General features: G+C 34.3%; 1 protein-coding gene across 1 annotated transcript in view; it reads right to left on the bottom strand.

Moving 5' to 3' along the window:
• The window catches only part of PSMD14 (proteasome 26S subunit, non-ATPase 14), a 102,615-nt gene that overhangs the window by 8,116 nt on the left and 67,254 nt on the right, over nucleotides 1–27,245 (bottom strand). The window contains exons 8-10 of the mRNA XM_056110205.1: nucleotides 14,095–14,202; nucleotides 9,478–9,552; nucleotides 5,752–5,877 (exon numbers count right to left, since the gene is read on the bottom strand). Coding sequence (XP_055966180.1) covers nucleotides 5,752–5,877; nucleotides 9,478–9,552; nucleotides 14,095–14,202 — 309 coding nt within the window. The remainder of the gene's footprint in view (nucleotides 1–5,751; nucleotides 5,878–9,477; nucleotides 9,553–14,094; nucleotides 14,203–27,245) is intronic.

The following is a 27,245-nucleotide window of genomic DNA, read 5'->3' as shown; positions in this document are numbered from 1 at the left end:
TGTAAATAAAGGAGAAAAACTGACAAGCTGGCAGAATATTTGCCTTGCTTGTGGTTGACCTAGGTTCAATTTCCAGCAGTGGATACGGTGCACTGAGCACTTCTAGCAGTGATTCCTGAGCAGTCAGGAGTAGGCCCTGAGCATGGCCAGGGAGCAGCCAAAAACTGAAAAAATGCATGTAAAATCCTAGATATAGTACAAAAACTGGAAGTAATTAAGGATTTCCAAATGAACTACTTCTATATCTCACTTTAGAGGTGGCACATTTTTTTTCTTAGCGGGGGTGGGGTGGGGTTGGAGGGGCACGGTGAGGGTAAGTGGTGTAAGTTCATACCGGGCTGCCCTGTTTTCAGGGATCACTCTTGGGTGGGCTCAGGGACTGTAAGCAGTGCTGAGGATCAATCAAACCAGTGTCAGCTCTGTGCAAGGAAAACACTTTACTGACTGCAAATCTCTCCAATGCTTTAACATAAAATGTTGAGTTTTATATCTATGTGAGAAAGAGAATCTCTGAAAAAGTTATTTATTTGGTTTTTGGGGCCACCACAGGTTGTGCTCAGGATCACTCTTAGGAGTATGGGGGATTATATGTAGGAATTGAACCTGGGGTATGCAAGCCAAATGCTTTACCCGCTGTACTATCTCCCTAGTCCCAAATGTTATTTTTATTGCAAATAAACTATGCTGCCAAGTTATCAAAAATTTTAAAGCTCACTGACATTCTTAAATTAACCTTTTACATGCTTGATAACAATTTTATAATATTAAGTTCCCATTTGGAAACAAGGCAATTTTTTCAGGAGTATTTTTAGTATTCTCCAAATAAATCATATTAATTTCTTATGGTAGGTATTCCTAAAGATTTGATAATTTTGGATGCTGCTGAGAACTTTTTTGCCTATTATGTCTTTCAGCAAGTTTAAATCTATTAAATTGCAGTTACTACTACATTTTCAACTACAACAGTTATGACAATTTTTCAGTCTATCTTCTGAAATTCTATGTTTGACTGCAAATATAACCTATGATAAATATTAAGAATCTGGTCGCAACATTTAAATCTTATTTTTTTTTCCTGCTTAGCACAAAACAAGACTTCCCTATTTAATTAATAGCTACTGCAGTGAACGAAACATATATAATCATATAATTACATATTTCACATGTAATCCTATAAATACACATCTAGATTTTCTTTCAGATTACTAAGTAGGTCAGTACCTCCATCTTACATAGAAACAGTGAGATATCAGAATTTACACAGCTACATTTTTTAAAAAATGAAAAATCCTGTGTTTCTAAGTGATCCTTAAAATATCCATTATCAATTCACTTTTACCTTCACATGCACTTACAAATATGCTAATCAAATACAAATATTTTTAAATCCTTGGCATGAGTAATTGAGATTTTGAATAACAGTTGTAGGTTTTGTAGTTCAACGATTAGAGAAACCAGTGACTAATAAGCAAGCAGAATCTCTGTAAAATTCACCTTAGAATGAAAAAGTAAACTTTCATTTTAGGGGCTGAAACCTAACAATAATTAAAAATCCCAATCAACTGAAAAGTGTACACAATCTTTCTTTTTATATTTTATCTGTTACTAAAAACATCTAGCACAATTACAGAAGGAATTACATCCCCAAACCTGGACTATTTCATATCACAGCTTACACGTTTTTATTCTATGTTTTTATTCTATGACCAAACCTTACAAGTTTCTGAGTACTACACAGATTTTTAAAATTGTAAAATAGGAAAAACTTCTGTAGATGGGCAGCAACCAAAAATAGGTTATTTCCTGACAGCAATACCAACATGAATTACTTCAACTTGTATTACTGGAGAAATGAAAGCCAATCCTACAGTTTGCTGAATAAAGTCACAACTTTTTAACTTATAAAAAAGTCAATTCTTTAAATATGATTATGTATTTATCTCTTTAATCAACACAGTATGAACAGTTAAACTAGAAAACCTGTAACCTACAGAGATTTCTAACTCCAAGATGACATAAAACTAGAGTGGACTCCTCAAAGCCAAATATAATTCTACTGATATTTATTACTTTTTATTATTATTGGGTTTGAGGGTCATATCTGGTTGGTGTTCATGGCTTGCACCTGACTCTGTGCTCACAAATTACTGTTGGGAGTGCTCAGAAGACCATATTTGGTACTAGAGATCAAACCTGGGTCAGTCACGTGCAATGAAAGTACTCAAACTGTTATACTATCTCTTTGGCTGCTGAAATTTATTTTATAAGCAACAATCTAGATTTTTTCCCCCCAAAGTTCCATTCTCTCAAAAGACTGGCTGCTACACTTGGCACATTTACACAGTACTTCTGGATTATTAATATTTTATTTTTTCTTTGTGAATGTGTTTATTCAGAAAAAGATATCTTACTTTTGGTGAGACAACTATTATCAATTTTACTCCAAAATCTTACACTCTATCCTTATCATTAAAATTTTTAATCCTACATTTCTAACTGCTTGTTTTAAAACTGAAACTGATCTCCTTCCTCAATCCTTCTACCCAACCAATAACATCACCAGTACCAACATGAATTTAGGGAAACTAACGGAAATCTTGAGTTCATCTTCAGATTCCAACTCTTTCATTTCATCTACTCAACTGGTATAATGTTTTACTTTCTATTAATAATAGTTTTTGTTTCCACTATCTCTATGAAAACCTGACAGTTCCTCTTAATACAATTATTTGATTTCAGTAATTACAAAAATTAAACATTATTTATAGTAGCATATACTCAAGACACTTTCTAAGCATGTACTTTTGTCTCCTAGTCTTCGCTCATGATTATCTTGTCTATGATATATTTCTGTGTCTAAATTCTATTCATGCTGTAAGCTCTAGTACAATAGTTGTAATTCTCTAAGATAACATGGATCTCTCGCAGATAAAACATAAGTCTCCACATGCCCAAAGGACTTCACAGAGACCTGGTGATTTTCTCCAAGATTTAACTTGAGACTATATGAAATCTTGGTAAAATGTAGATTCTGATTCAGCAAGAGTGTGTTTATAACAAGATCCCAATCAACATAGTTGGCCCCTGGACAACCTGAATACTTAGGTGTTAGGTGCTATAAAATATGCCGACTAGTCTATTTGTGAACTTTTCTTACTGTTTTCATTTTTCTGTAAATGCAAGTAGGATCCCTGTTTGTGACTGTAATTTGGTACTCAATACATTGGTGACCATAATACTGTTTAATGCTTATGTATCTGTGGGAAGAGTTGTGCGTGGAGGGAAGGGACAAGGGAACCAACTCAAGAATTCTACATGCAAAGTACGCATTCTTCCACTCGATGTATTCTCAGCTATTTATATGTTTTATGCATTATAGATCTTCAACCTATTAATGAGCTGTGAGCTATGTACGTGTGTAAAATGTTCTGTGTATATAATTAAAAACAAAAATGAGGGGCTGGATCGATAGTACAGCCCGCATAGAAGTTACCTTGCACATGGCCAACCTGCGTTTGATCTGCAACATCCCATTATTATGGTACTTCAAGCACCACCAGGAGTAATTCCCGAGTGCAGAGCCAGCAGTAACCCCTGAACATTGCCAGGTGTGACTCAAATAACAACAACAATAACAACAAAAATAAAAAATAAATAATAAAAAAACCAAGAAAATCGGTCAAATGAGGAAAGAAAACATCAGATATTAGAAGGGAAAATATTATTTAATAAAACTTTTGTTACAATTACACACACACACACACACACACACACACACACACACATGTATTACATATATGTTTTACCAAGTGTTTTGGCCAGAGAGTTGGCAAACAAATGTATCAGCAGTAACTGTGACAGACTGGAAGGTCTGCAAAGCTTAAAATGTGCTCCCCAAGAAGATAAGCTGAGATCCTAACCCAGCTTAGAATTGGAGTTATATTACCATAAGTCAAAAAATATCTACAACAGGGGCTGGAGCAATAGCACAGCGGGTAGGGCGTTTGCCTTGCATGCGTCTGACCCGGGTTCGATTCCCAGCATCCCATATGGTCCCCCAAGCACTGCCAGGAGTAATTCCTGAGTGCAGAGCCAGGAGTAACCCCTGAGCGTTGCTGGGTGTGACCCAAAAAGAAAAAAAAAATACTACAACAGAAATTTAAAAAGTAAAAGAAGTATCCTTCTCTTGAGGGAGTACGAGCCTGTTAATACCTTGACTTTGGATCTCCAATAAATCTGTTATTCTAAATACCCAATCTGGGGTCAGATCAATAGTTCAGAGAGTAGATCACTTGCCTTGCACTCAACTGACCCAAATTCAATTCCCAGAATCTCAGATGGTCTCCCAGGCACTGCCAGGGATAATTCCATAGTGCAGAGCCAGGAGTAACCTCAGCATACCAGGTATGGCTCAAAAGCAAAAGACAAAAGAAAAAAATGCACAATTCACTAGGGATGTGACTCAGCAAAATGCATGCACTGTATAAACAAGTCCTGGGTTTGATAACCAGTACAGCAATGAATACAGATAATTTATGATAGTTTGGCACAGTAGCTTTATGAAATTAATACACGGAAATTACATTTTAGTTATGTTTCAAGGATTTAATTTTAGAATTTCAAAAGAATAAAAATCCATGAATGAAGCCGTTTTCATAACCATATGTATTTTAGTATATAATAATCACTTCTAGAATATTTTAAGACAAATAAAACTCAAAATTTTTGTTTTGGGGGCCATACTCCATGTTGCTCAGGGACTACTTCTGGCTATTCTCAGTGTCATCTGTTGCTAGAGATCAAATTGGGTTCGGCTGTACTGCAAATTCTATCTACCTCTCTGGTCTTAGAGCCCAAATCTTTTTTGTTTCTAACTTCTTCACGTAAAATGTTTTCTTCTTGCTACTTTTCTTTACGTTATCATTCCCTCCCCCCTTGTAGCGTTAAAAATGATTTAATATGCTGCATTTATATTCTTATTTTCTGTTTGTTTCCCTAACACAAAGCAAGTTCTGTGGGGACAGGTCTTGCTTCTACCACAGCCTCAGTGTCTGGCACATAGCAGGATCAGAAAAGTTCATAAATGAATGACAACGAACACATATTTTTGCCTATGTCCTCCTGTTCTTCTCTTCTAAACCAAAAAATCCTTAGAATCTGATGAGATTTCATACATATACATTTCTTTCTCTCTAAATACATACATACATACATACATACATATATATATGATGAGATTTCAAACCATTCTATAAGAGCTACCACAGGGACTGGCAAGCTATACACTATGGCACAAATCTAACCAGCAGCCTACAGTACATAAGGTTTTACTATAACACATTTTTATACCATCACCCAGCCATATAATACTGTTTGTGGCTGTATTTATACTACAGAGGTAGAGTTGAATAATTGTGACAGACTGGAAGGTCTGCAAAGCTTAAAATATTTACTAGATCCACAAAATAAGGCCTCTCTTTTAAAGCTATATTTATACAATGTTTGACATTTAATTACACACTCTCCAAGGATTATTAGGAAACTAATGCTAGGGACTGAGGATATGGTTCAGAAATACAGCAGTTGCCTTATTATCTGTGAGGCCCCAGGTTCTATTCTTGGTACCACATGGCTTCCTAAGCACCAACAGGAGCAAACACCAAGCTGGAAGTAGTCCCAGAGCACTGCTGGGTATGGCCCAGAACAAAACTCCAAATAATGAAAGACATTTGTGTTGGAATTAGGTTTTACCTTATTGTAATTCTTGGCTAATTCCAACATTTCTTTTACCACTGACTCATTGTGTTTACAGTGTTCACTGTAGTCTTGAAGTGTCAAACCTTCCATCCAACTCTTCTTATGCAAATTTAGCAACATCTGGAAAATATGAAAAGATTATTTTCCTTTATTGAGAATATTTTCTTCTTTTGCCTTCGAGAAACAACTTCACAGAAAAAACCTGACACTCATCAATTTAAATTAAATTTTTAATCAACTTAAATCAACCCTAAAAAGAATTATACAAATCCAACTCAAAAAGCCCTTGCATTTACTATCTTTACAGGGAAAATTTTTTTCTCTATCTTTGCATTTTATCTTCCTCATTTTCTTTATCCCCTCCCCCCTTTTTGGTTTTTGGGTCACAAACCAAATGCACAGGGGTTACTGCTGGCTCGTGCACCCAGGAATTACTCCTGGCAGTGCTAGGGGGACCATATGGGATGCTGGGAATCGAACCTGAGTCAACTGTGTGCAAGGCAAATGCCCTATTTGCTGTGCTATCGCTCCAGCCCCTCACTTTCTTTAAAGATAAATGACTTCCTTGTCCAAGACACTCTCCACATTCTTAAACAATTTTTCCCATTAACTTGCTTATTTTTATAACATTATCAACAACTGAAATTTGTTTACTTGTTTATTATATTTCCCTTACACAGAACAGAAATCAAGAGGGCAAAAATTTTGTTCTATTTCAGGTGCTTACATACCAGAACACTAATCATTGCAGACACTCAATAGTACCTCTTAAACACACAAACAAATGAATAAATAAAACTATATTACATAGGGGATTTGTAATGGTCCAGCTATCAAATGACAAGCATACCTAGGACATATGCCCGGCATGTGCCTGACCTAAGTTTGATTCCTGGAATAGCAGGGCCTGGATAACACTGCATCCTTGGGCAACTGCACTGAACTGCTAACCTGCTTGGCCAACAACTGCTCTTGGAGTCCCGGGTTTCCTGAGTACTGCCTAGGAGCCCCCAAGCCAAAACTAAATTAGCTTAAAAATAAAATTTTTTCACTGTGAGTGACCTTTAGTAGTACTCAGGAGACCATATACGGTAATGGGAATCAAACCAATGCCCTTGCTGAAGCAGCCACATCCAAGGCTTGTCTCCTGTCCAGTCTCTCTCTGGCCCTCAGAAGCTATATACTTTAAATAAGAAGATCCAGAAAACTACAGCCATATATAGAAGTCAAGAAAAAGTAACAGTATAGAGGTTTGCAGCTCTATGTGTACAAAATTATTTACATGTTGGAAAACACATTTCTTGTCAAATCACCTAGAGATTTTTCAAACATAAAAGCTCAAAATTTGCCTCTCATAGGTCCATAGATGAAAGTGCAATTTAAAAATTAAAAAACAAAACAATGGGGGAGGGGGCAGTTCAGATGGAGAAGGGAGCACCAAATGGAGGGTGTTTGGAGGATCCTCCCAGGAGGGGAGATGCATGTTGAAAGTAGACTATGGACTGAACATGATTGCCACTCAATGCCTCTTTTGCTGACCACAACACCCAAAAGGAGAGAGAGAACAAAAGGGAATGCCCTGCCACAGTGGCAGGGGGGGATGGGTGGGAATATTATCCATGGTGGTACAAAATGGGCACTGGTGGAGGGATGGGTATTTGATCATGGTATGACCGAAACCCAAGCACAAAAGTTTGTAAATCTACAACTGTACCTCATGGTGTTTCACTAATAAAAAATAAATAAAAAACAAACAAACAAAACAAAAACAAAAAAAAATCCTATACTAGCAGCCCAAATTCTTTTAGATTTCCCTACGCCCATCTTCTCCATGGTGTTCTAGAAAAATGTAACCAGTAGTAAATTTGGCACAGTCGCTCCTCTCTCTGCTAAAAAGTCACATATTTGATAATTTGATTTTCCTACTATTTCAAAAGCAGCAAATTCCCACACAGCAGCTAATATTCCTATCATTCCTAGGCAATGATTCTACTGGCAAAGTAAACCAATGATTCAGGTAAAGTTTTGTGTCAAGTATATAGGTTGATCGGATAAGGGTATAGTAGGTTTTGGTACCAAGCAAGCATTTAAAATGAACTCCAAAGAACATAAACATAATTTATAATTTTGTGTTTGTGTGTGAGTGCATGTACATGTTTCTTTTATGTCAAGGATAATGACTAAGTTTATGGGCACAAAATATAAAAAAGAAAAAATCTCATAGGTCTGAATAATTTATATTAATTATCCAGATTAATCATTAACTGATTATTTTCAAATAGTGGTTGCTAGGTATCACTCTGATAAAATAATTTCATCTAAATAAATCCTCCATGACCTATATCTACGTATAATTAAAAGTGTTCAAACTACACTTGAAGCAATCTACTTAATTTATCAATGTAGAGCTAAAAGTTGGGACAAAAGCAAGCAGCTAAAGAATTTTTTTCCCCACAACCTAGCAGTGCTCAGGGCTTACTCTGTGTTCTGTGTTCAAGAATCACTCCTAGAGATCCTCAGGGGACTATAAAGGGTGTCAGAGATAGAAGCCAGGTTGGCCATGTGCAAGGCACACTGTTCTAGCCCCAATATGGAGACATAGTTCTCCCTCTCATCTAAAGCAATGGGGAAACCAGTTTCCTGCAGCCCCCTTACTCATCACTATGCTCACGTACCCACACTCTTTGTGTGTGTGTTTAGAGTTTAAATCAGTGGTTATCACACTTAAAAAAAATTCTAATGAAAATCTTATATAGCACTACATATATATGCACACATCTAAGATTAATCTAAAACAACATGAGATTTATATAGATTAAAAATGGAAATTAAGTAGACATGGAGAATTTAACTTAGTTTACCTCCTGTATAACCTTATGTGCTATAATTCCCTTTTAAAAGCATGTTCGTGTAAAAAAAATTTCCACTAGTAAGATAGGACTATCGATAGGGTGCTTGTCCTGCAAGCAGCTGCCAGGGTTTTATTCCCAGCACCATAATGGTTCCCTAAGCTCCATCAGGAATGATTCCTGAGTGCAGAGCCTGGAATAAGCCCTATGTCATACTCCACTAACCTCCACCCCACAAAGCAATAGGGAGACAAATATTTGGCAGTAGGAAGGAAGAGGACAAAAAACCCCCCCACAATATCTGAATAATCCTAAAATAGTAGAAACAAAGGAATGCTAGTCAATCTACTAGATGATAGTTAAATGAAAAACTAATCAAAATTGGAAACTGGTATAAGAAGATACAAAGTCAGCTCAAAACATCTGAAAGTCCCAATATGCATTTCCCTTTAAGCTCATCTTTTGTTTAACTAGGTAAACAGGGTAGGTTTTTAAAAAAGTATTGCGTAAGTGAAATCTAATTTATTTCTCTTAAATCTTAGAAAGTACTTAATAATGCAACTGAAAAACTTAGTCTAACAGCTGAGAAACCAGAAAAATCACAAAGCTAGAAGTATTTTTGAGATTTCTCACAAAAATCAAACCAGGAAATTTTCCACTTTCTCTCCTACTTCACCATCTTCAAAGATGGTAAATCAGCATTTAAGCCAATAAATTATTTCTTTCTTTTAATTCCATAATTCAAAAAGAATGAAAAAACATATGGCGCCCATCAATGAAAGTAGAAAATCCAAATTTTGAAAACTCAGAAAATTTTAAATGGCTTAATAAAGATATTTTTCCTTTCCTAAGATTAAAAGTCAGAACTTACCTTCTGTTCAAGTTCATTTTTCCGATAGTTAATAGTAATGGAATAATAATGTCTGTTTAGTCCATGAATTAATGCCTAGATAAATTAGAAAAAAAACAAATTAGTATTTTTCATCTCATAAAATGTGTATCCTATAATCTTAGCTCTGTAGTATAACTTGAAGAGTCTGGGGGGACCATGTAATGCTAGGAAGCTCAGGGTCCTGATGCTAGACATACACCGTATTTAATCTTAGGGATTTTTTCCCTAACCAAATTTAGAAGTGATGTTTAGAGATAAGGTTCACATATTCTTGTTTTTTTTTTTTTGCTTTTTGGGTCATACCCGGCGATGCTCAGGGGTTACTCCTGGCTCATGCACTCCGGAATTACTTCTGGTGGTGCTCCTGGGGCCATATGGAATACTGGGAATCAAACCTGGGTTGGCCGCATGCAAGGCAAATGCCCTACCCGCTGTATTATCACTCCAGCGCCCTGGTTCACATAGTCTTTAAAGCTGGATATACACAGCACGCAGTCACAAATTTTCATTGCCTTAAGAGTTGAGGATAGGGTTTAATGTCATCATAATCCAGATAAAAATAGCACTGTAGTACTGTCCTCCTTTTGTTCATCAATTTTTGCTCGAGTGGACACCAGTAAGGTCTCCATTGTGAGACTTGTTACTGTTTTTGACATACTGAATACGCCAAGGAGAGCTTTTCAGGCTCTCAGAGAGGAATGGAGGAATCGAACCCAGGTTGGCCGTGTGCAAGGCAAATGCCCTCCCCGCTGTGCCATCCCTCCAGTCCCAGATAAAAATAAACTTCCTAATTTGAAAAAAATATATATAATTTATTAAGTCTGATGTGATAATTCTAGGAAGCTTTTTGGTATTTCAAAGGGGGAAAAGGGCATAGAATTTAATATTTCTTCATTCACAGCATAAACCTGAGGTTTTTCTTTTTCTTAATTCCACTATACTTTGTTGCAATGTAGCTTAGGGAATTCCTGGATTAAGTCCTTGTATTTGAAGGATCAAGATAATAATAGAGTACAGTCTTCTTAAGCTTTGTTAACAAATAACACTCCACCAAGTACTAAAACATGTTAGATATGTACTGTGACATTCTATTCTTACATTCCTAACATCTGCTACAGTGTGTGCTATGAAATCCCATAGTGAAGTGACTGAAAAAGGCTGATATGTGATATCAAAGTTCTAAGAATATCCTTATTCATCCAATAACCCCTGGAAGAGTGAACTAAATTTCTCAGTGAGCAAAATTTTCTAAGTGCATACAAGTGCTATATCATACATATCAAAAACTAAATTTAATCAAGATATCTATCCTTAATGTATACTTACCTTATGCAAATTAGGAAGTAAATCTTGGGTGAAAGAAAAAGAAAGAGGTACCCAATTCTCTCAGCAGACACAGCGTGGCTGGAGAATGGAGTTTACAACTAGAATTTCAGAAGAAAACTGCTTTCTATCCTTGTGCCTTTATGCAGTGAATGCCCTAACTTGGTAATTCTATACAGTGATCATAAAGTTAATAAATCCACAGTCAGAAAATGCAGAACTGGGGTCAGAGACATAACATAGTGAGTAAGGCACCTGCCTTGCATGCGTCTGACTTTGATTTGATTCCTTGCACCACATATGGTCCCCTGAGTACCATCAGGACTGATCCCTGAGCACTGAGCCAGGAGAAAGTCCTGAGCACAGCTGGGTGTGGCACATCCCACCCATCATTATTAATAAAGTAATAATCTTAGAACTTCAGTGACGCATGAGCAAAGGTGATATAAACTATAGAACATAAATATAGGCAGTTTACGAGAACATTTCACTACATTAGATGGAACTATGTAGAACTATATTTTTTTGCGGGATTGCTAAAGTGAGTTGCTAAAATAAGATTCTATAAGAATTGCTTCCTACAAAATGACTAAGTAAAATAGTCGAAAGCAAAAACATCTACCTAAATCATACATTACAGACATTGCCTCTAATATTGAGAAGATATACTCAACGCTATGTAAAATCAGGAAGATTATAAGGCACTTCATGATCTATATAGTAATCTCATCAGTTGAAAGTCAAACTCCTAAAAAATTAAAGCAGTTAAGATCTAAAGAAAAAATATTTCCCCCATATGGTTCTGTAAGTCCAGCTAAGAGTGATCCTAAGCACAAAGCCAGGAATAAGCCCCAAGAACTGTCAGATCTGGCTCAAAAACTGGGAGGAAAAGTTAATATAAGCTTGTCTATGAGACTTGTTTATTTATTTATTTATATTTTTATTTTTTGCTTTTTGGGTCACACCCAGCGATGCTCAGGGGTTATTCCTGGCTCTGCACTCAAGAATTATTCCTGGCGGTGCTTGGGGGAACCATATGGGATGCCAGGGCTTGAACCCAGGTCGGCTGCATGCAAGGCAAACACCCTATCTGCTATGCTATCACTCCGGCCCCTATGAGACTTGTTTAATGGTAGATATACTTCAACATACTTCTTGGCTATTACAGCATATAGTTATTGGCACTATAAAAAATATTCTAAAAGTAACATTTCACAGTATAAGTTTAAGAAATAAAACACAAGGACAAATACCATAATTCTAGTACCTAAAGGCAACCGTACCAATACACTGTAAATAGGCAGACAAAAAAAAAGCCTACAATGTGATCATAATTTTCCCCATTACTTTTAAGACTAATAGCAAAGAAATCATATTAGAATCCCCATAGTGATCACCAGGAATATTGACAATTGTTGTTGGGTTCCTATATAGAATCTAAAAATAGGTTTATGAGAAAGGGTCCTCTTATGATGAGCCACTTTCCCTTTGTTTAAAATTATGCTAACAGGTAACATTAAAATTTCTATTTTAGGTATCATGAACTATAGGTTCTTCAGGGCTGTTTTCCCCTATTGTTATCTATCTACTCTTAGAAAACTGAAAAAAAAGTTTAAGGTGTGGTTTTACTCTTTCACTTTTTGTATTGATCTCATGTGAGTGTTTTAGTATTGAAATAATCTTAAAACTGTAAAGCACCCAGATAGATGTCATTCTGGTGGGCACTATATAAACTGTGAGATAAATATATTTACAGATCTTAATTGGAAGGCAAAACAAACTAAATTGAAAGGATAAACAATGTTGCTGCAGCTACTATACACACATATCATTTTACAACCTGCTTCTGGAGTTCCATCTTAAATTATACACTGTATGGTATGATTTAAAAAAAATGGACTGGATTGGAGAGAAACATTTTAAAACTGACCTTCTTTAATTTTTAGGGTTAAAAAGCAGCTATCAGCTATCATGGCCTGAAATTTGCAACAGGTGGCTGCTGACTTGCAATTAGTAAAAACTTCTGGCATAAAAATACTATGCAATAATCATTATGATCTTGGATTGTGAGATGCTACTTAACCTTTTCCATAAAAAAAAATAATGAAGCAGTATGCTGCTATGGGGGTTTATAAGAAAGGTCATTATCACTGGCTAAACAGGTCCAATAATATATTCTCTTGGAACATGCAAGCATGGGCTTGTCTGTACCCAATCAAAAACACTGGTAGCTTATTTCATACTCATTAAACTTTGCAGCTTTCCCTGACTTGTAAAAAAAAAAAAAACAAAAAACTTTTTAAAAGCAACACACCTAAATCCTTTCCAACAAAACATTTCACTGTGATGAACATTTCAGTTGCATGAATGCTGCAAAGTGTCTTTATTATAAAGTTATCAGAGTGTAACCAAGGCTTAGCCATGTTAACTGTTAAAGCCACAACTCCCTAAAGATAACTGAATGACAGAGCAAGGTTACAGAAGGAGAGTGCCAATAGCTACTATAATGTCTTTGTCCTGTGTTTTCTATTTAACCAAACATGGTGTTTCTGTCTTTTTAATTAATCTTCAGAGAAGCAATTAACTATATAGACACAGGTTGTGGAGCACTTAAAAACACATTTAAAATAATTTTTGCAGACAATAAAGATTTGTGTAAAAACAATGAGGCATGCAAATGATACACAGAAAACATTAAACACTCAGGAGGATATTAAGTGTCTGAATAACTGTAATGATAGAGGTTGATATTACAAGAAAGAGTAAGATTCTAATCAAAGTAATATATAGATGCTATTTATATTTTAAATATAAAATATTGGCATTAAACAACAAAAAAGATACAGAATTTAAAGTACAACAAAGTAAATATTTCTAAGGACTCTTGAAAGCATACATTATTTTTTTCCATAATTTGCTGCTATGAGAAATAGTCTACTGATCAACCAAGTAACCAATCAACAATGATGGCAAATATATTCTATCTGATTTTTCTAATCACTCTTTATTATAACTTTTAATATGCAAAAACAGATCAACATTAAGGCTCTTATTTGGCTTCCCAAAAGGGTATCCTAAATTATGTTAGGAGAGTTTATTAACGCCACTAAAAAATTACTCATATATGAATAAATCTGATTTGCAATAGGTCAAATATTTTTCTAAGCACAGAAAATAACTAATTACAAATGGCTAAGTGTTAGATCCTAAAATGCCTTTATAAGAGGTTTTAAAAATGTACAGCAGAGTTTTAACATTGTCTATGGGATTTACCTGGATAGATGGCTTGTTTAAGTGACCCAGATTTGAAGTTGTTTGTCTTGGTTCATGTCCTAAGACCATCATATTAGCATTGATCAATCTGAAGGCATCAATAACAACCTGTAAAAACAAGGTGTCAAGTCAATTCTTTTTTAAAAAACAAGTGATGATGCCAAGCAACAGTGGACAAGGCATGATCAACTTGCATCTGTTTCTGGCCTATTTCCAGAAAAATCATTTAATTATAATATTAATAAAAAGGAACCTCCTGCTGACTGTGCCATCAGCACACCACCCTCTATCTTGTAATGTAAGGTGACACCAATTATTGTAATTTTCATAAAGCAGTAAAGAAAAATATTAACATTGCATCTTTATTATTGAAATATGTCATTACTAAACTTCCACCAAAAAGCCTTCATTGGTGCATATATTTGTCACCTAAATTTTACTTAACCAAAATGAATGACAAAGAGAAACTAAAACTGAAAGTGAGCACAAGCTAAGGGACCACATCTAAAGCCCAGCCCTGTCACATCAATTATACCTCCACAGTACTTGAAATGACAACAAAATTACAACCAGCAAGGTACTTGCTCCACTATTCTCTTCTAGTCAGATACCTTGTACTTCTTTTGACTATGAAAGACTTTATACCTTGTCTGATGGTCTTAAATATCCAAGTCACTGTCAAGCATAGGAGGCACAGTACAAGAAAACCAAGGTCATCTGTACTTGAAGTCAGGAATATGGTATAGAATGATATGGCCCTAAGTTCATAGTAAAGAAATAACAATAGGTATCCTCTTTTTGCTAAGTGCATTCAGTAATCTGTATAGAAAGTTTTTATGTACTTACATGATACAGTATCATCTATTAGCTCTTACATACTAAGAGAACAAGAATCATACTTTCCCATGCTGCTTTCTGTTCACAACAATGAATTTGAAAGAATTTAAACTTTCAAACACCGTCAAGTTTTATGGTAAGGCATTGGAATTTTAAGACAAATGCAATTTCTGGGGGAGAGGGGGAAGGGAATTTTAAACTACCTAGAGAATAAATATATTCATCACACAAAATAACAGGATAATACAGAATCTTTAAATTTGCCTTTAAAAGTGCTAAATAACTAAGATTTATTAAAAATATTTTATGAAAGCTATGGTCAACAATATGTTTTTTCTCATTTGCAAAGTTATTGAAATTATGAAAGAAAAAAATAAAATTTTGAACTTAAGTCAACGAAAATCCAATTGTCTGAAAATTTCTTTGTAGTAATATTATGCTCATATATACTAAATAAGACTACAAGAAATAGATCTTCCTTTCTACAAGTTTCCACAAAGGATCAAAAAGAATACATACTTAGACCAAAGTACTGAAAAGTAAATCAATGTAAGAACTTGTCCATTCTTGGCGGGAAAAAAATTTAATTTTGCTTTAATTTCCAGAAGTCTGAATTTCCCCAAAGATTCCCCATGCCTCAAAATAATACTAAGTATATTCAAAATATGCATGATTTAATATTTTTTTAAACACACCAACCGTAATTTTAAAAAATTACAGTATATATAATACAGACTCAACTATCACTTTTATAAGTTTATAATTGTACTTAAAGTTTTTCTAGGGCTGGAACAATAGCACAGAGGGTAGGGCATTTGCCTTGCATGTGGCCGACCTGGGTTCGATCCCCAGCATCCCATATGGTCCCCTGAGCACCATCAGGAGTAATTCCTGAGTGCAGAGCCAGGAGTAACCCCTGTGCATTGTCCGGTGTGACCCAAAAGGCAAAAAAAAAAAAAAAAGCTTTCCTACTCAGTTTTCCATAAAGCAGTAAAAATAAATAGCAATAGCAAACATTTAAATCAGATAAGTAAAACTTTCCAATTTTTTTTTTAAAGTTCGCAAAATAAAACTGAATTGTAGGAAAGAAAAGTGCTTCTCTCAATAGATTCACATAATATATATATAAAAATACACAATTAAAAATTGGCAACATAAACATTAGTGGTAAAATATTTAAGACCAGTTTTGTTTTTAGAAAACTTTGATTCCATTTTAAGGTTTCAATAAAATTTATAGAAAAATAATCTATAAAACTATGAAAATCCCAACATATCACAACAAAATGCCTATATACATTTTTACACTGCGTCCTTTCAAACCAAAACAGTGGAGAGCAATATGCAAAAATCTCTAGAATACTTAAGCAGGTGTGAAACTTCCAAAGGAGGAAATAAAAATAACAGCTAAGTAGATATAATCTGCTAGGAAGTAAATCTGAAATATATCTTAGTTATGTAACAAAGAGAAAAATACATAGATTAACATACTAGTCAACTTATAAATGAAGGTCTATATGAACTGATATGCTTAGGTGGACAATTCCTGAGTAACAATATGATAGCCAATAGAAAAACAAACACTTAACTACACTAAGATTAAAGGAATTTGCTGCCATCACTATAGCAACTGTCTTAAGGCAACTAACATGCTCAACAACCTGCAGACCAAAATTAGCCTTAGTATGCAATAAAATATAAATATGGCAATATACTTTAAATTTTAATTTCTGTATAATTTTATAATTGCTTTTTGCACTGTGAGAATAAATGGATTTCTCCTTTAAAGCAAGCTATCAAAATAGACTCATTAATGTCCAGCACACTAATGAGCAATGGGTGAAGAAGGTGTTAATTATGCCACAGTAAGATTCAAGAAAAAGCCCTAGTGAGCACTTGAAGATGTGTATAAGCTGATGGCATTATGTATTTATAGCATAATGCAACAGAATGACAACAGAATGGTCACTCTACTATGGTTCAGACTGAAAATTTAAATATTCCGAACGAGGGCTAATTATGGCATTGATTAAAGAACAGCAGAAGAAGTCCACTTTTTGGAACAATACAACTTTTCTAAACAGTTTATTTGAAAGTGTATATGCCATTAAACTAGTTCATTTGTCTTACAAAGCCAAACAATAACCTAACCAAAAAACTTTGCACAAAAAACTTTCCACAATACTTAACAAAAACATCCAAGTATGAAAGATATTTTCATGAATGATACCAGACTTTTTATCATTTTTTTTCCATGCTGAAATCCTACACACCACACTGAATCTCTACTCACTAGTCTGACCATTTAATTTTTTCTGCTGGTACAAGTGCCTTGAGACTTTTCAGAGGTCACTGCAACAGTAGACAGCTTATAACAAAACCATTAGCAGTTTGGCTAGCTAAGGGAAACCTCTTACTTTCCTTTTTTGTTTATTATCACTGCATGAATCTGCAGCATATGATAGTTTATAATTTCTCAGGCTTGTTAAATTCATGTTAAAGGTCTGTTTTCTTGTTGAATAAATTTTGTTCATATAATGCTGCCTATTTCATACACTCAGTCTTTAATAGCACCTTTGGTCTATGCGCAACTCACAGATCAAAACAGAGGACTAAAATAGGGGTTGATGATGCTATTTACATGTGTGATTCCTGCTGTCTTCTTGTTAGTAGCTTTAATATAATAGAAGACCTTGTCTGTTTTGTAATTAACACATCTTTACTGGAGAGATATTTGGAAGTGATTGCTGTGAATATACTGGTTAGTAAAATAAACACAATCACACACCACTTTCTGTTATCAGACAAATTTGTGAATTGTACACATTATACTCCAGATCAACAAACTGTGATATAACAGCCAAGTAGAAGACACATATTTATATAACCCTTTATTTTTCTGAAAATATGTATTCACTCTGACCTTGCAAATATAATTAGCTTGTGGGATGTGCAGATTTCAGTACCATGGTTGCTTTACTAATTGCAACTCTTGGAAATAGATACTAAATATTTGGAAGCTGCCAATACAAAATAAAAACTGCATCTTTTTTTGTACATCTGTCTTAGCTTATAAAAGCAAAATCGTTTTAAAAACAATACTGTGTTCCACATTTATTCCAAGCATACCCAAGGGTCAAAGACACATCAATTCATTTTAATAATAATCTAGTTTGTGACTCAAAACTCTTATTTTTAAATTCAGTTTAATCCATAATTTGGCTACTTTATGAATATAGTACAGTGATTTCAGTATGCTATTTATTTTTAAATTCATACCTCTGATCAGCCATTAGTTCACTGGAAGATTAAACTAAATTTCTTACATACCGATCTATAGTTCCTAATTTTTATATATCATAAAAAGCTGTTTTAAAAGTACAACTCTTAAAATTAGTTTAAAATTTTTCCATCTCTTTTATAGTAGCCATCTTTTGCATTTCCAATTACAATTACGCCAGTTACTATGGAAAGTGTTTGTTTATTTACATAAATTGTATTAAAATATTTTGTTTTTTTGGGGGGCCACGCCCAGCTATGCTCAGGATTTACTCCTTGAGGGGCTTAGGGGGGACGATATGAGGTGCTGGGGATCAAAACCGATGGGTCACACAGAGGGAAAGTACCTTACCAGCTGTACCTATTGCTCCAGCCCCTAAAATAAATTATTTTAAAAGCTTGAAAGAAAAAACTCAAAAAGCTTAAAAATCAGTATTAAAAAAAAACAAATAACAAAAAGAAAAGAAAAAAGGGGGTATGGGGAAGGTACAATATAGAAGCCCTGGATTCAAACTCAATCCGTGGCACACGGTTCCAAAGTACCCAGTGGGGAATGCCATGGTCCCCTCTCCTACAGCTCTACAGTTGTCACCTGTGCCCCCCAAACAAAATAAAAACAAAAAAGGAAAATAAAGCTACAATTCAGTTACGATCTAGGGTATGTATTTAAAAACACAAAAATTCACTATCATTTAAAGTTTCTAAATGACTATAAAATGCAAGTGTAGAAAGGAAAGCAACACCCTATATCAAATAGCTTTTATCACCTAGAAATGATATATTATCAACTGCTTAGATTGTTCCTAGATACTTTAAAAATTAAGGCTGCATGTGACATGGGAAGTTCTGCTGGGGTTTGTGACCACTTCGTTATTTCTGCTGTCATGCACTGCCAGACATCCAAAAACATCTTATGTCTCTTGTGAGCCCACGGCATAAAAAATTCAGAGAAATCTTACTTTTTATGCCATTTCCAATGAAAAGCACTAAGAACTAAAACTGACTCATGCCAAATGCATATCACTAAATTGCTGTGATTTCTTAGTTTCAAGTTTGCAACACGGAAATTATTTATAAAATGTCAATTTTAGCTCTGGAAAAGAAATTCCTATGTGTATGTACATTTTCTTTCTCATCCTTGGAGAATTGCTTACGGTAGCTAGAGATCTGTAGAACAACTTCAATATATTGGGAAAAAGGGGGGGATGGGGCATAACTAGCATAATGTACTTTTTTGACAAGTGAAGACATGCATCAAAATTCAAATAGTAAAGTAGCAAGTTTTTAATGTAAATGCCTAATGAAAACAAACTGATAGTTAGAAATCAGCATGGCAAAAGGTAATTATGTATTTTTAGATTTATGAAACTCTGAAAAGAATATACTTAACCCACAAAATATAGTTCGCAGAATTTTTTAGAGTATAAGCAAAGCAGTCAGTATGGAATAGGGGTTTAAAGGTTAGAACCACTCTGAAGTCATAATCCTCCTGAATTAGAATTCTTGTTAGTTGCTAGCTAAGAGATCTCTAGGACAGTTATTTAACCTCTCAATATCTTGTTTTCTATAAATAGTACCTAACAGAGTTGGGCTACTCGTTATAAAACCGACCCTCTCTCTCTCAATGCTATTAACTGAAGCATTCTTAAAAGTTCTAGTTTAGATCATCTTCTACTAGAACTTGCACAACCTCCATAAATTTACTTTTGGTTCCTCTGAGGGGTTTGGGTTGATCCAGTTCACATCTGGGACTATTCCCAGGCTGAGTATAGCAGAGATACTAGAACTTAGCCATTCCAATCATATAAGTGATTTCTCTACCAAGGCCAATTTTGTCTCAGGGCTTCCCATTAACCTGGCTGAAACCTTCTCGGAACTTTCGTCATCTGAGAAATTTCTTCCTACCCAAAACACCTTTCCATTCTCCTCATATAGGTTCAGATCTCTACTGTAGTCTGAGGGGTTGCCACTGTATTCATAACAAGTGTTTCCTAAAACTAACCTCTTTCCTATATAATACCATTTCGGCATAAGCTTCTTAAAGCACCAAAAGTACACTAGACAAAGCAGAATAGTGCTACTGCAATCCATTAAGTTAGGAACAAGTCAAATCAGAATGAAAAATCTGGCATCAATGGTACTTGGCATACAAAAACATCAATAGGAAATTAGGGACAAACATTTAAAAAATTCATTTTCTCATGAAAATTCCTAATTAAAATAAACAGCAGCCTTGCGGAATGTTATTTCTCTAAACAAAGATTAATTATACTTAAAATTCTGATACTCCTTTGACAGGTATTTCTAGATTAATGACAAACTATAATAAATTCAAAATCCGAACAACTTGAGGAGCTCTCAATAAAAAACACAAGATCATCTCCTCTGGATCACAAATCCAACACCAATTTTGAACCAATCCTACCTGGTAACTGACTATTCAATCAGTCTCCATAACATGAAAAAGAGATATGAATTTCTTTTTACCAGGTTTCTATACTCTACTTGGTCCACTGCCCTATTCAGAAAGAGGGGGGAAAAAGAAAGAAAAAAAAAGGAAAATAAAAAAGGAAAAAAAGTACTCATCAACCTGTAAGAAATCTACGTTCTCATGCATACAAGCAGGAAATATTCTCCTAACTGTAGGAGGCCTACTTACCACCCCCTAAATCATCCCAGCGACCCCAGGGAAATTAAAATGGCAGTACTGCCTGCTTTGGGAAACACTAGCAGACAAACTAAAGCAACACAATTGGTGCACTAATTGGCAGTTCCACATAAGGAATAAAGACGTCAGAGACTAAGCACTGGAGAGACAGAACAGGGGTTAAAGTTCTTGCCTTACATACACCTAACCTGGGTTTGATCCCTAGCACTGCATGGCTGGGGTTGGCTCAAAACCAGACATAGGATACTAGGGGCTAGAATTTAACCATGCTAGTTTGGTTATAGGAGGGTAGATGATCATCATCTTTAACCTAAATTTTAAAAAATGCAAATATATCTATCATTCTACTCTCAATAGGCCAAGTCATTTCATAGAAAATACATGTGAGATAGGACAGTCAGTAGGACCATTGCCTTTCACATGACTGACCAATTTGATCCCTGGCATCCCACATATCTCCGAGGGTCCACCAGGAATGATTCCTAAGCACAGGGCCTGAAGTTCTGAGCATCAATGGGTGTGGATCCAAAAACAGAAAAAAAAGAAAATAAATGTAAAAGTCAATTATTTTGTTCTATATCACTTTTATGTATTATTATTGGGCTTACGTAAAGAAATTACTTTGTCTAATCCTTTCATAAAAGGAAGAAGTAGGCATCAATGTTCTCAAATTAAGGACAAAAAAATGTGGCTTAAATTAAGAACTTAAATTGTGATAACACAACTAGTAAACGATACCACCAGTTTTCATGTGACCAACACATCATAACCAGCATTCTTCATCACCAAAATATCTGATGTAACAGTTAAACTAAGAAAAAGAAGACGACGATGATGACGATGACGATGACGACGACGACTACTACTACTACTTTCAGTTTCTTGATAGCAAGGTCTGTTTTATTTACCTAGGAAAAGTACCCAGCCACATATAAAATGTTAAAAGAACAAATATTGGGGGAGGGGGGGAAGCTCTGGGGAAGTATATAAAATTTTTTCTTCCCTTCAAAAAAAAATGCCATTCAGGGGCTAGAGAGAGTATAGGATGCAGGGTGCCACCTTGCACATAGCTAACCCAAGTTCAATCCCTGGCATCCCATATGGTCCCCTGAGCCCACCAAGAGTTATCTCTTGAGCGCAGAGCCAAAGTAAATTCTGAGCACTGCCAGGTGTGTTCCCACCCCACACCCCCCAAATAAAGAAAAAAAGATCATTCTGGATTAGATAGTATAGCAGTTAAATGACTTGCTTTGCATGGGGCTGGCCTGAGTTTGATTCCAGGCCCCACATACAGCCCCCAGAGTGCAAGGGACAAGAGTATGCCCTAAGCACTACTGGATGTAGCCCAAAACAAAACACAAACAAAACACCCAAAACAATAACAAATTCCCTTCACACAAAATCTATTAGCTTTACAAAATAGATACTTTCCATTTACTTCTGCTCAGATCTGAATTAATGAAGTTTTCTTCCAATAGTATATTAAACAGAAAAAGTGTAAAACTAGAAAGTCATAAAACAATGACATGTGTTTAACCTGAAATTAAAAACAATGCATAGCATAAAGCTATTTTAAATATAAAAAGTGGTGGTAATAGATATTAATCAGTTTATTAGCAGTCTAGTAAGAATAACCATTAAAGAATCAACCATAACTCAGAAGAGCATTTACAACACAACCTCAAAGGTCTATTTCTGTTTGCTGGCACAAAATAACATTAAGGAGAATAAATCTTATTTCACTTTTAGTGCATGCTGGCCACACAGAAGTGATCAATGAGTGTCTGTCATCATTTCATTGGGGAAAGATAGGAATTCAAGAAGCAACAGTGAAAAGATAATGGAATGCTGTTTTAAAGGTTTCCTGTATTTTAAGTAACAAAGCTGTACTTGAACTAATTTAACATTCTAAAAATGTAGAGTATACAAAATCCCAATAAATTAATCCAGATATTAATACAGAAGATCAAAATGAGAAGAACTACACTGTATGTTCTATGTAATACCTGCTTACTTCTGAACATATCACTGTATTTTCTAAACATATGCGATTTCTGAACACATCACCAAAAGGTCAAAACTATTATAATTTGTCTTTTAGGAAAACTATAGGCATTAGCACCCATAATGTTCTTAAGAGATCCTCACAGATTAAATATGAGAGCATGATGAAAATCTTTAACAGAATGAAAAAAGAATGAAAAAAATGGAAAGCAAATGAAAAATGCTATATAGTAACTAAAAGATGTGTATGCTCACAAAGCTTTACTACAAAAAGAAATAGAATTTTTATATACCGTATTTACTAATTTCTCTTTCAATCAGGAAAACTAGGAATCTCTATTCAATCTCTCTAATCCCCCAAAGCCTCTTCTTTATTTATATCTTGTCTTCATAATATATTCATTCATATACTTGTGTAAATGTGTATGTATATATGTGTATTTCAAATAACAGGAAAAAGTAAAATAAAAACATTATTTGCCATTTAAAATCTTAAAACTTTCTAATACAAGATTTGTGTGTGTGTGTGTGTGTGTGTGTGTGTGTGTGGAGGAGGGTGCTCAAGGCTTACTCCTGGCTGTGTGCTCAGGGATCACACTGAAAACCAGTAAGAGATGCTGTTAATTAATCCCAAGTAGGCCACCGAGCAAGGTAAGTGCCTCATACACTGGACTATTACTTTGACCCCTCTAATACAAGATTTCTTGGTGAAGTAAAATATGTGCCTCCTTATGACAAAAAGATTTTAAATAAAAATTATCTGAAAATAAAGGCAAGGTTCTTAGTATTTACTTACGTTTTCAAAATAGAGAATAGATATAAGGATTGTTAGAAGTGAGGCGGTAACGTACAAACATCTTACTGAGATAAACCTGCACAAAATGTGCTTCAATAGCGGTAATAGTTGTATGCTATTTTTATAACTTTGTTCAGGGTGATTGCTTTTTATTCCTTAGGAAAAAAGTATAGACATATTATAAGTTCAACTAACTTTTGGATCAAGTCTAGTGGAGTAAACATGTAAGATAATCAAAGATTTACTAAGAAACGATCACTATGCCACTTGAAAACTTAAGCTTAAAAATATGTAAATGTCTCTTACAAATTAATAAAAAAGAATCTAAAATGTATTTCACTGATTAGTTTATAGCGAAGTTCACTAGCAATTTCCCTAATCTTGATATATTTGTTTTCTTGTTTGCTTTTTGGGTCACATTGTGGTGCTCAGGACTTACTCTTAGTCCTGGGCTCAGGGATCATTCTTGTTGTCACTGGTAATAAAACTCATGTTATCCACATGCAAAGTGCCTTACGCTATGTGATTTCTCCTGCAAAATCATTTTCTATTTAAATTATCAAAATATAATCATTCATTTTCATCTTTATCATATAAAAGACTTTATAAGATTACTTAATACACAGTGACTAAATTCTTAACGTTGTGGATTTAATAATTTATGTTGGTTTCAGGATTTGGTCCAGAAAAGCTCAAATTCAATGTCTGCTCTCCCCTACAATTAAAAAAAATTTACAGTGTTGATAAAATAAGTGAAAATCACTTAATATACAATACCTAATATAAATAGGACAGAGAACTCTAAGAACTTAAAGAGAAAACATGTAAGTACAGCTCTTTTCTCTCACTTATGCTCAGATAACACCTATCCATACAGATTAATAAAAGCTCTGGGGCCTAGAGCAATAGCACTGCACGTGGCCGACCCAGGTTCAATTCCCAGCATCCCATATGGTCTCCTGAGCACCGCCAAGGGTAATTCCTGAGTGGAGAACCAGGAGTAACCCCTGTACATCACCCAGTGTGACCCAAAAAGCAAAAAACAAACAAACAAACAAACAAAAAGGAGCTGTCATATCCTCTAGTACTCGCTTTCCACTCTGGAATCACTCTATCATTCATCACTAATATTAAAGAACAAATAAAAAGTTTAAAGTCTAAAATTTTATAACTATTGAGTTCTACCACTGTTCTACTGCTTAATGTTAGGATTTAGACCCTAAATTTTTATCCTCTGGTAAAATGGAATGGCTCCATTTTAATTACTAAAAAGTAGGTAACATCGGAATTCACAAAAATGGAAAAAAATATACAGAAGAGATATTATGCAGACACCCAATATAAATCATTTGCATATATAGCTTATTTAATTCTTAATAAGATTATTGGCTTATTATATATTTTGACAGGCTTAATCACAAGTAGGAAAGATGGTGGGAGAATCCAGTTTTTTCTTCATTTTCTTAAGTTTAATTCTTAACTTTAATCCTTTTGATGAAACTTAATAACCATTATTAATTTTTAAAAGATACTTACAATGAAATAATAATAAAAAAAGAACTAGAAACACTACTATAAAAGAACCCATACTTAGTCACATTCAGATCAACAATATTTAAGAGTGAAACACAAATAACTTAGATTGATATTGAAATATTTATTAAGCATTTACTGGGATTAATGATGCAACTAGAACCGTTTGGTCATAGTTTTGTGAGCAATAATTTTTCTTCAGTGTTTTGAGAGGCCTTAACATTGAGCAAACCATAATTCAACTCAGAAACCTTCATAGATTAAGTTGTATTACTGACAAAGAGCTGGATCTTCTTTTTTAGGTAGTTACATGATTCTGTATGTTAGGCAGAGCTAGACCTCAATGAGCAATGATAGATATCAATGCCAGATTTTTTCAAAACTGTTTTTCATGACTTCATAATTTTAAGTATTTTTAAAATACTACATTTTACCAGATAACATCACATGGTAAATATATTTTAACAAAACTCAGTTTTAATATGAATTGTGATTATTTTGAATGCAAATTAGTGTTATATTAAACTATAGAAACTAAAATACTATAAACAAAAAACAGAAAATATCTGTTTTATCTACATTTCATTTGAACTCAGCATTTAAATTAGTAATTCTTTTCAAAGTAGTGACCATAATGAACAAAAAATTATAGTCATATTTAATATCACAAAATAGAAGTTTTAAAATTAAACTTCATTTATTACCTGTAAAGACTATAGTTGGGGCTTAATCATTAACTGTTATGTTTCTAAATCAGACTTCCTATTTCAGTGGGTTAGCTGAAGAGTTACAAAAAAGGCACATTAATTATTAGAATTTAAATATTATATGATATTTTAATAAAAGGTCAATGGTTTTCAACTTCTTTGTTAGGTAAAAACACAAGTACAAAAAGAAGTAAACAAATTGAACTAGAGCAAGCACAAAAAGTTATCCATACTGAATTGCCTAGAACACCAGCTTCTATTATTTTTTTTGTGGCTAGTTTCACTCTCTGAAAAGCTAAATCACATCTAATAAGATCATGATTTAGAGAAGACCTCAATTTCTAGTCATCAAAATAATATGATGTCAGAAAGTATTCAACTTCAAATTCATGGTAGATAAAACCGCCCATGTTTTAACAGTCATATTTGGTTTGTTTGAGGCTTGTGAGCAGATGTAAATGTAATCTGCAATACTATCAAATGCCAGATCTCATTGATAGCAAGCTATTATTTACTTTTAAGTGCTTTAAAAATTATTTGTAAAAGCTGCATAAAGAAGTATTTCATAAATGTATTGTGATTTTATTTTAACAATTATTCTACACTACAATGGAAGTAACATGCTCAAACAAGACACCTCAGCAGTATTTTAAAGCAGTAACCACCTAGCCAATTTCTGTATGTTCTGTAGTTTTTCTAATCCACTCTCCCTGTGGTTGAGCAAAATCGAATTGCCTCTCACATTTGCAGACAGCTCTGTGAAGGTGATAATAGAGCTGCTCCCTGCTGTCATGAGGCAGGAAATAGGAAAATGGCATATGGGGCTAGAAAGAAAGAAAAATAAAAAAAAGGAAAGAAAGAAAAAAAGGGAAAAAAGAACGAACAACAACAAAAAAGATCTAAACAAGAACAAAAGAGATTTCAACAAAGAACAACTATAACCCAATATGTTTGTAAGTTAATCTCTTTTCAGAATCATTTAGCATATTTAATCATTCATCTGTGTCCTCACTCTAACCATAAATGGTTGCTACCAAGTCTTAGGGGGCAAGTTTTTATTGTCTAAAATATTTGAAACATATAACTTCAGAATATGACCTGTACAATATTTATAAAATAGAGCTCCTGATAACTGAATTCTTTTAGTGGTATCCTAATTCATTTTAAAATAAAGTAAGGACTGATCGATGTGTAAGCTTAACATTTCTAAATCAGTGAAAAAATAAATTAAACATGATTAGACAAGAGCCAACAAAAGCAGAAATAAGCCTCTAAATAGTTAAATTGTAGTAATACCAAAACACATCTATAAACTTGTACAGAGGTTT

This window comes from Sorex fumeus, unplaced genomic scaffold (assembly GCF_029834395.1).
Source record: "Sorex fumeus unplaced genomic scaffold, SorFum_2.1 ptg000009l, whole genome shotgun sequence".
Classification (NCBI taxonomy): domain Eukaryota; kingdom Metazoa; phylum Chordata; class Mammalia; order Eulipotyphla; family Soricidae; genus Sorex; species Sorex fumeus.
The sequence above is the reverse complement of the archived record's forward strand: the minus strand, read 5'-3'. Positions and strand labels throughout refer to the sequence as shown.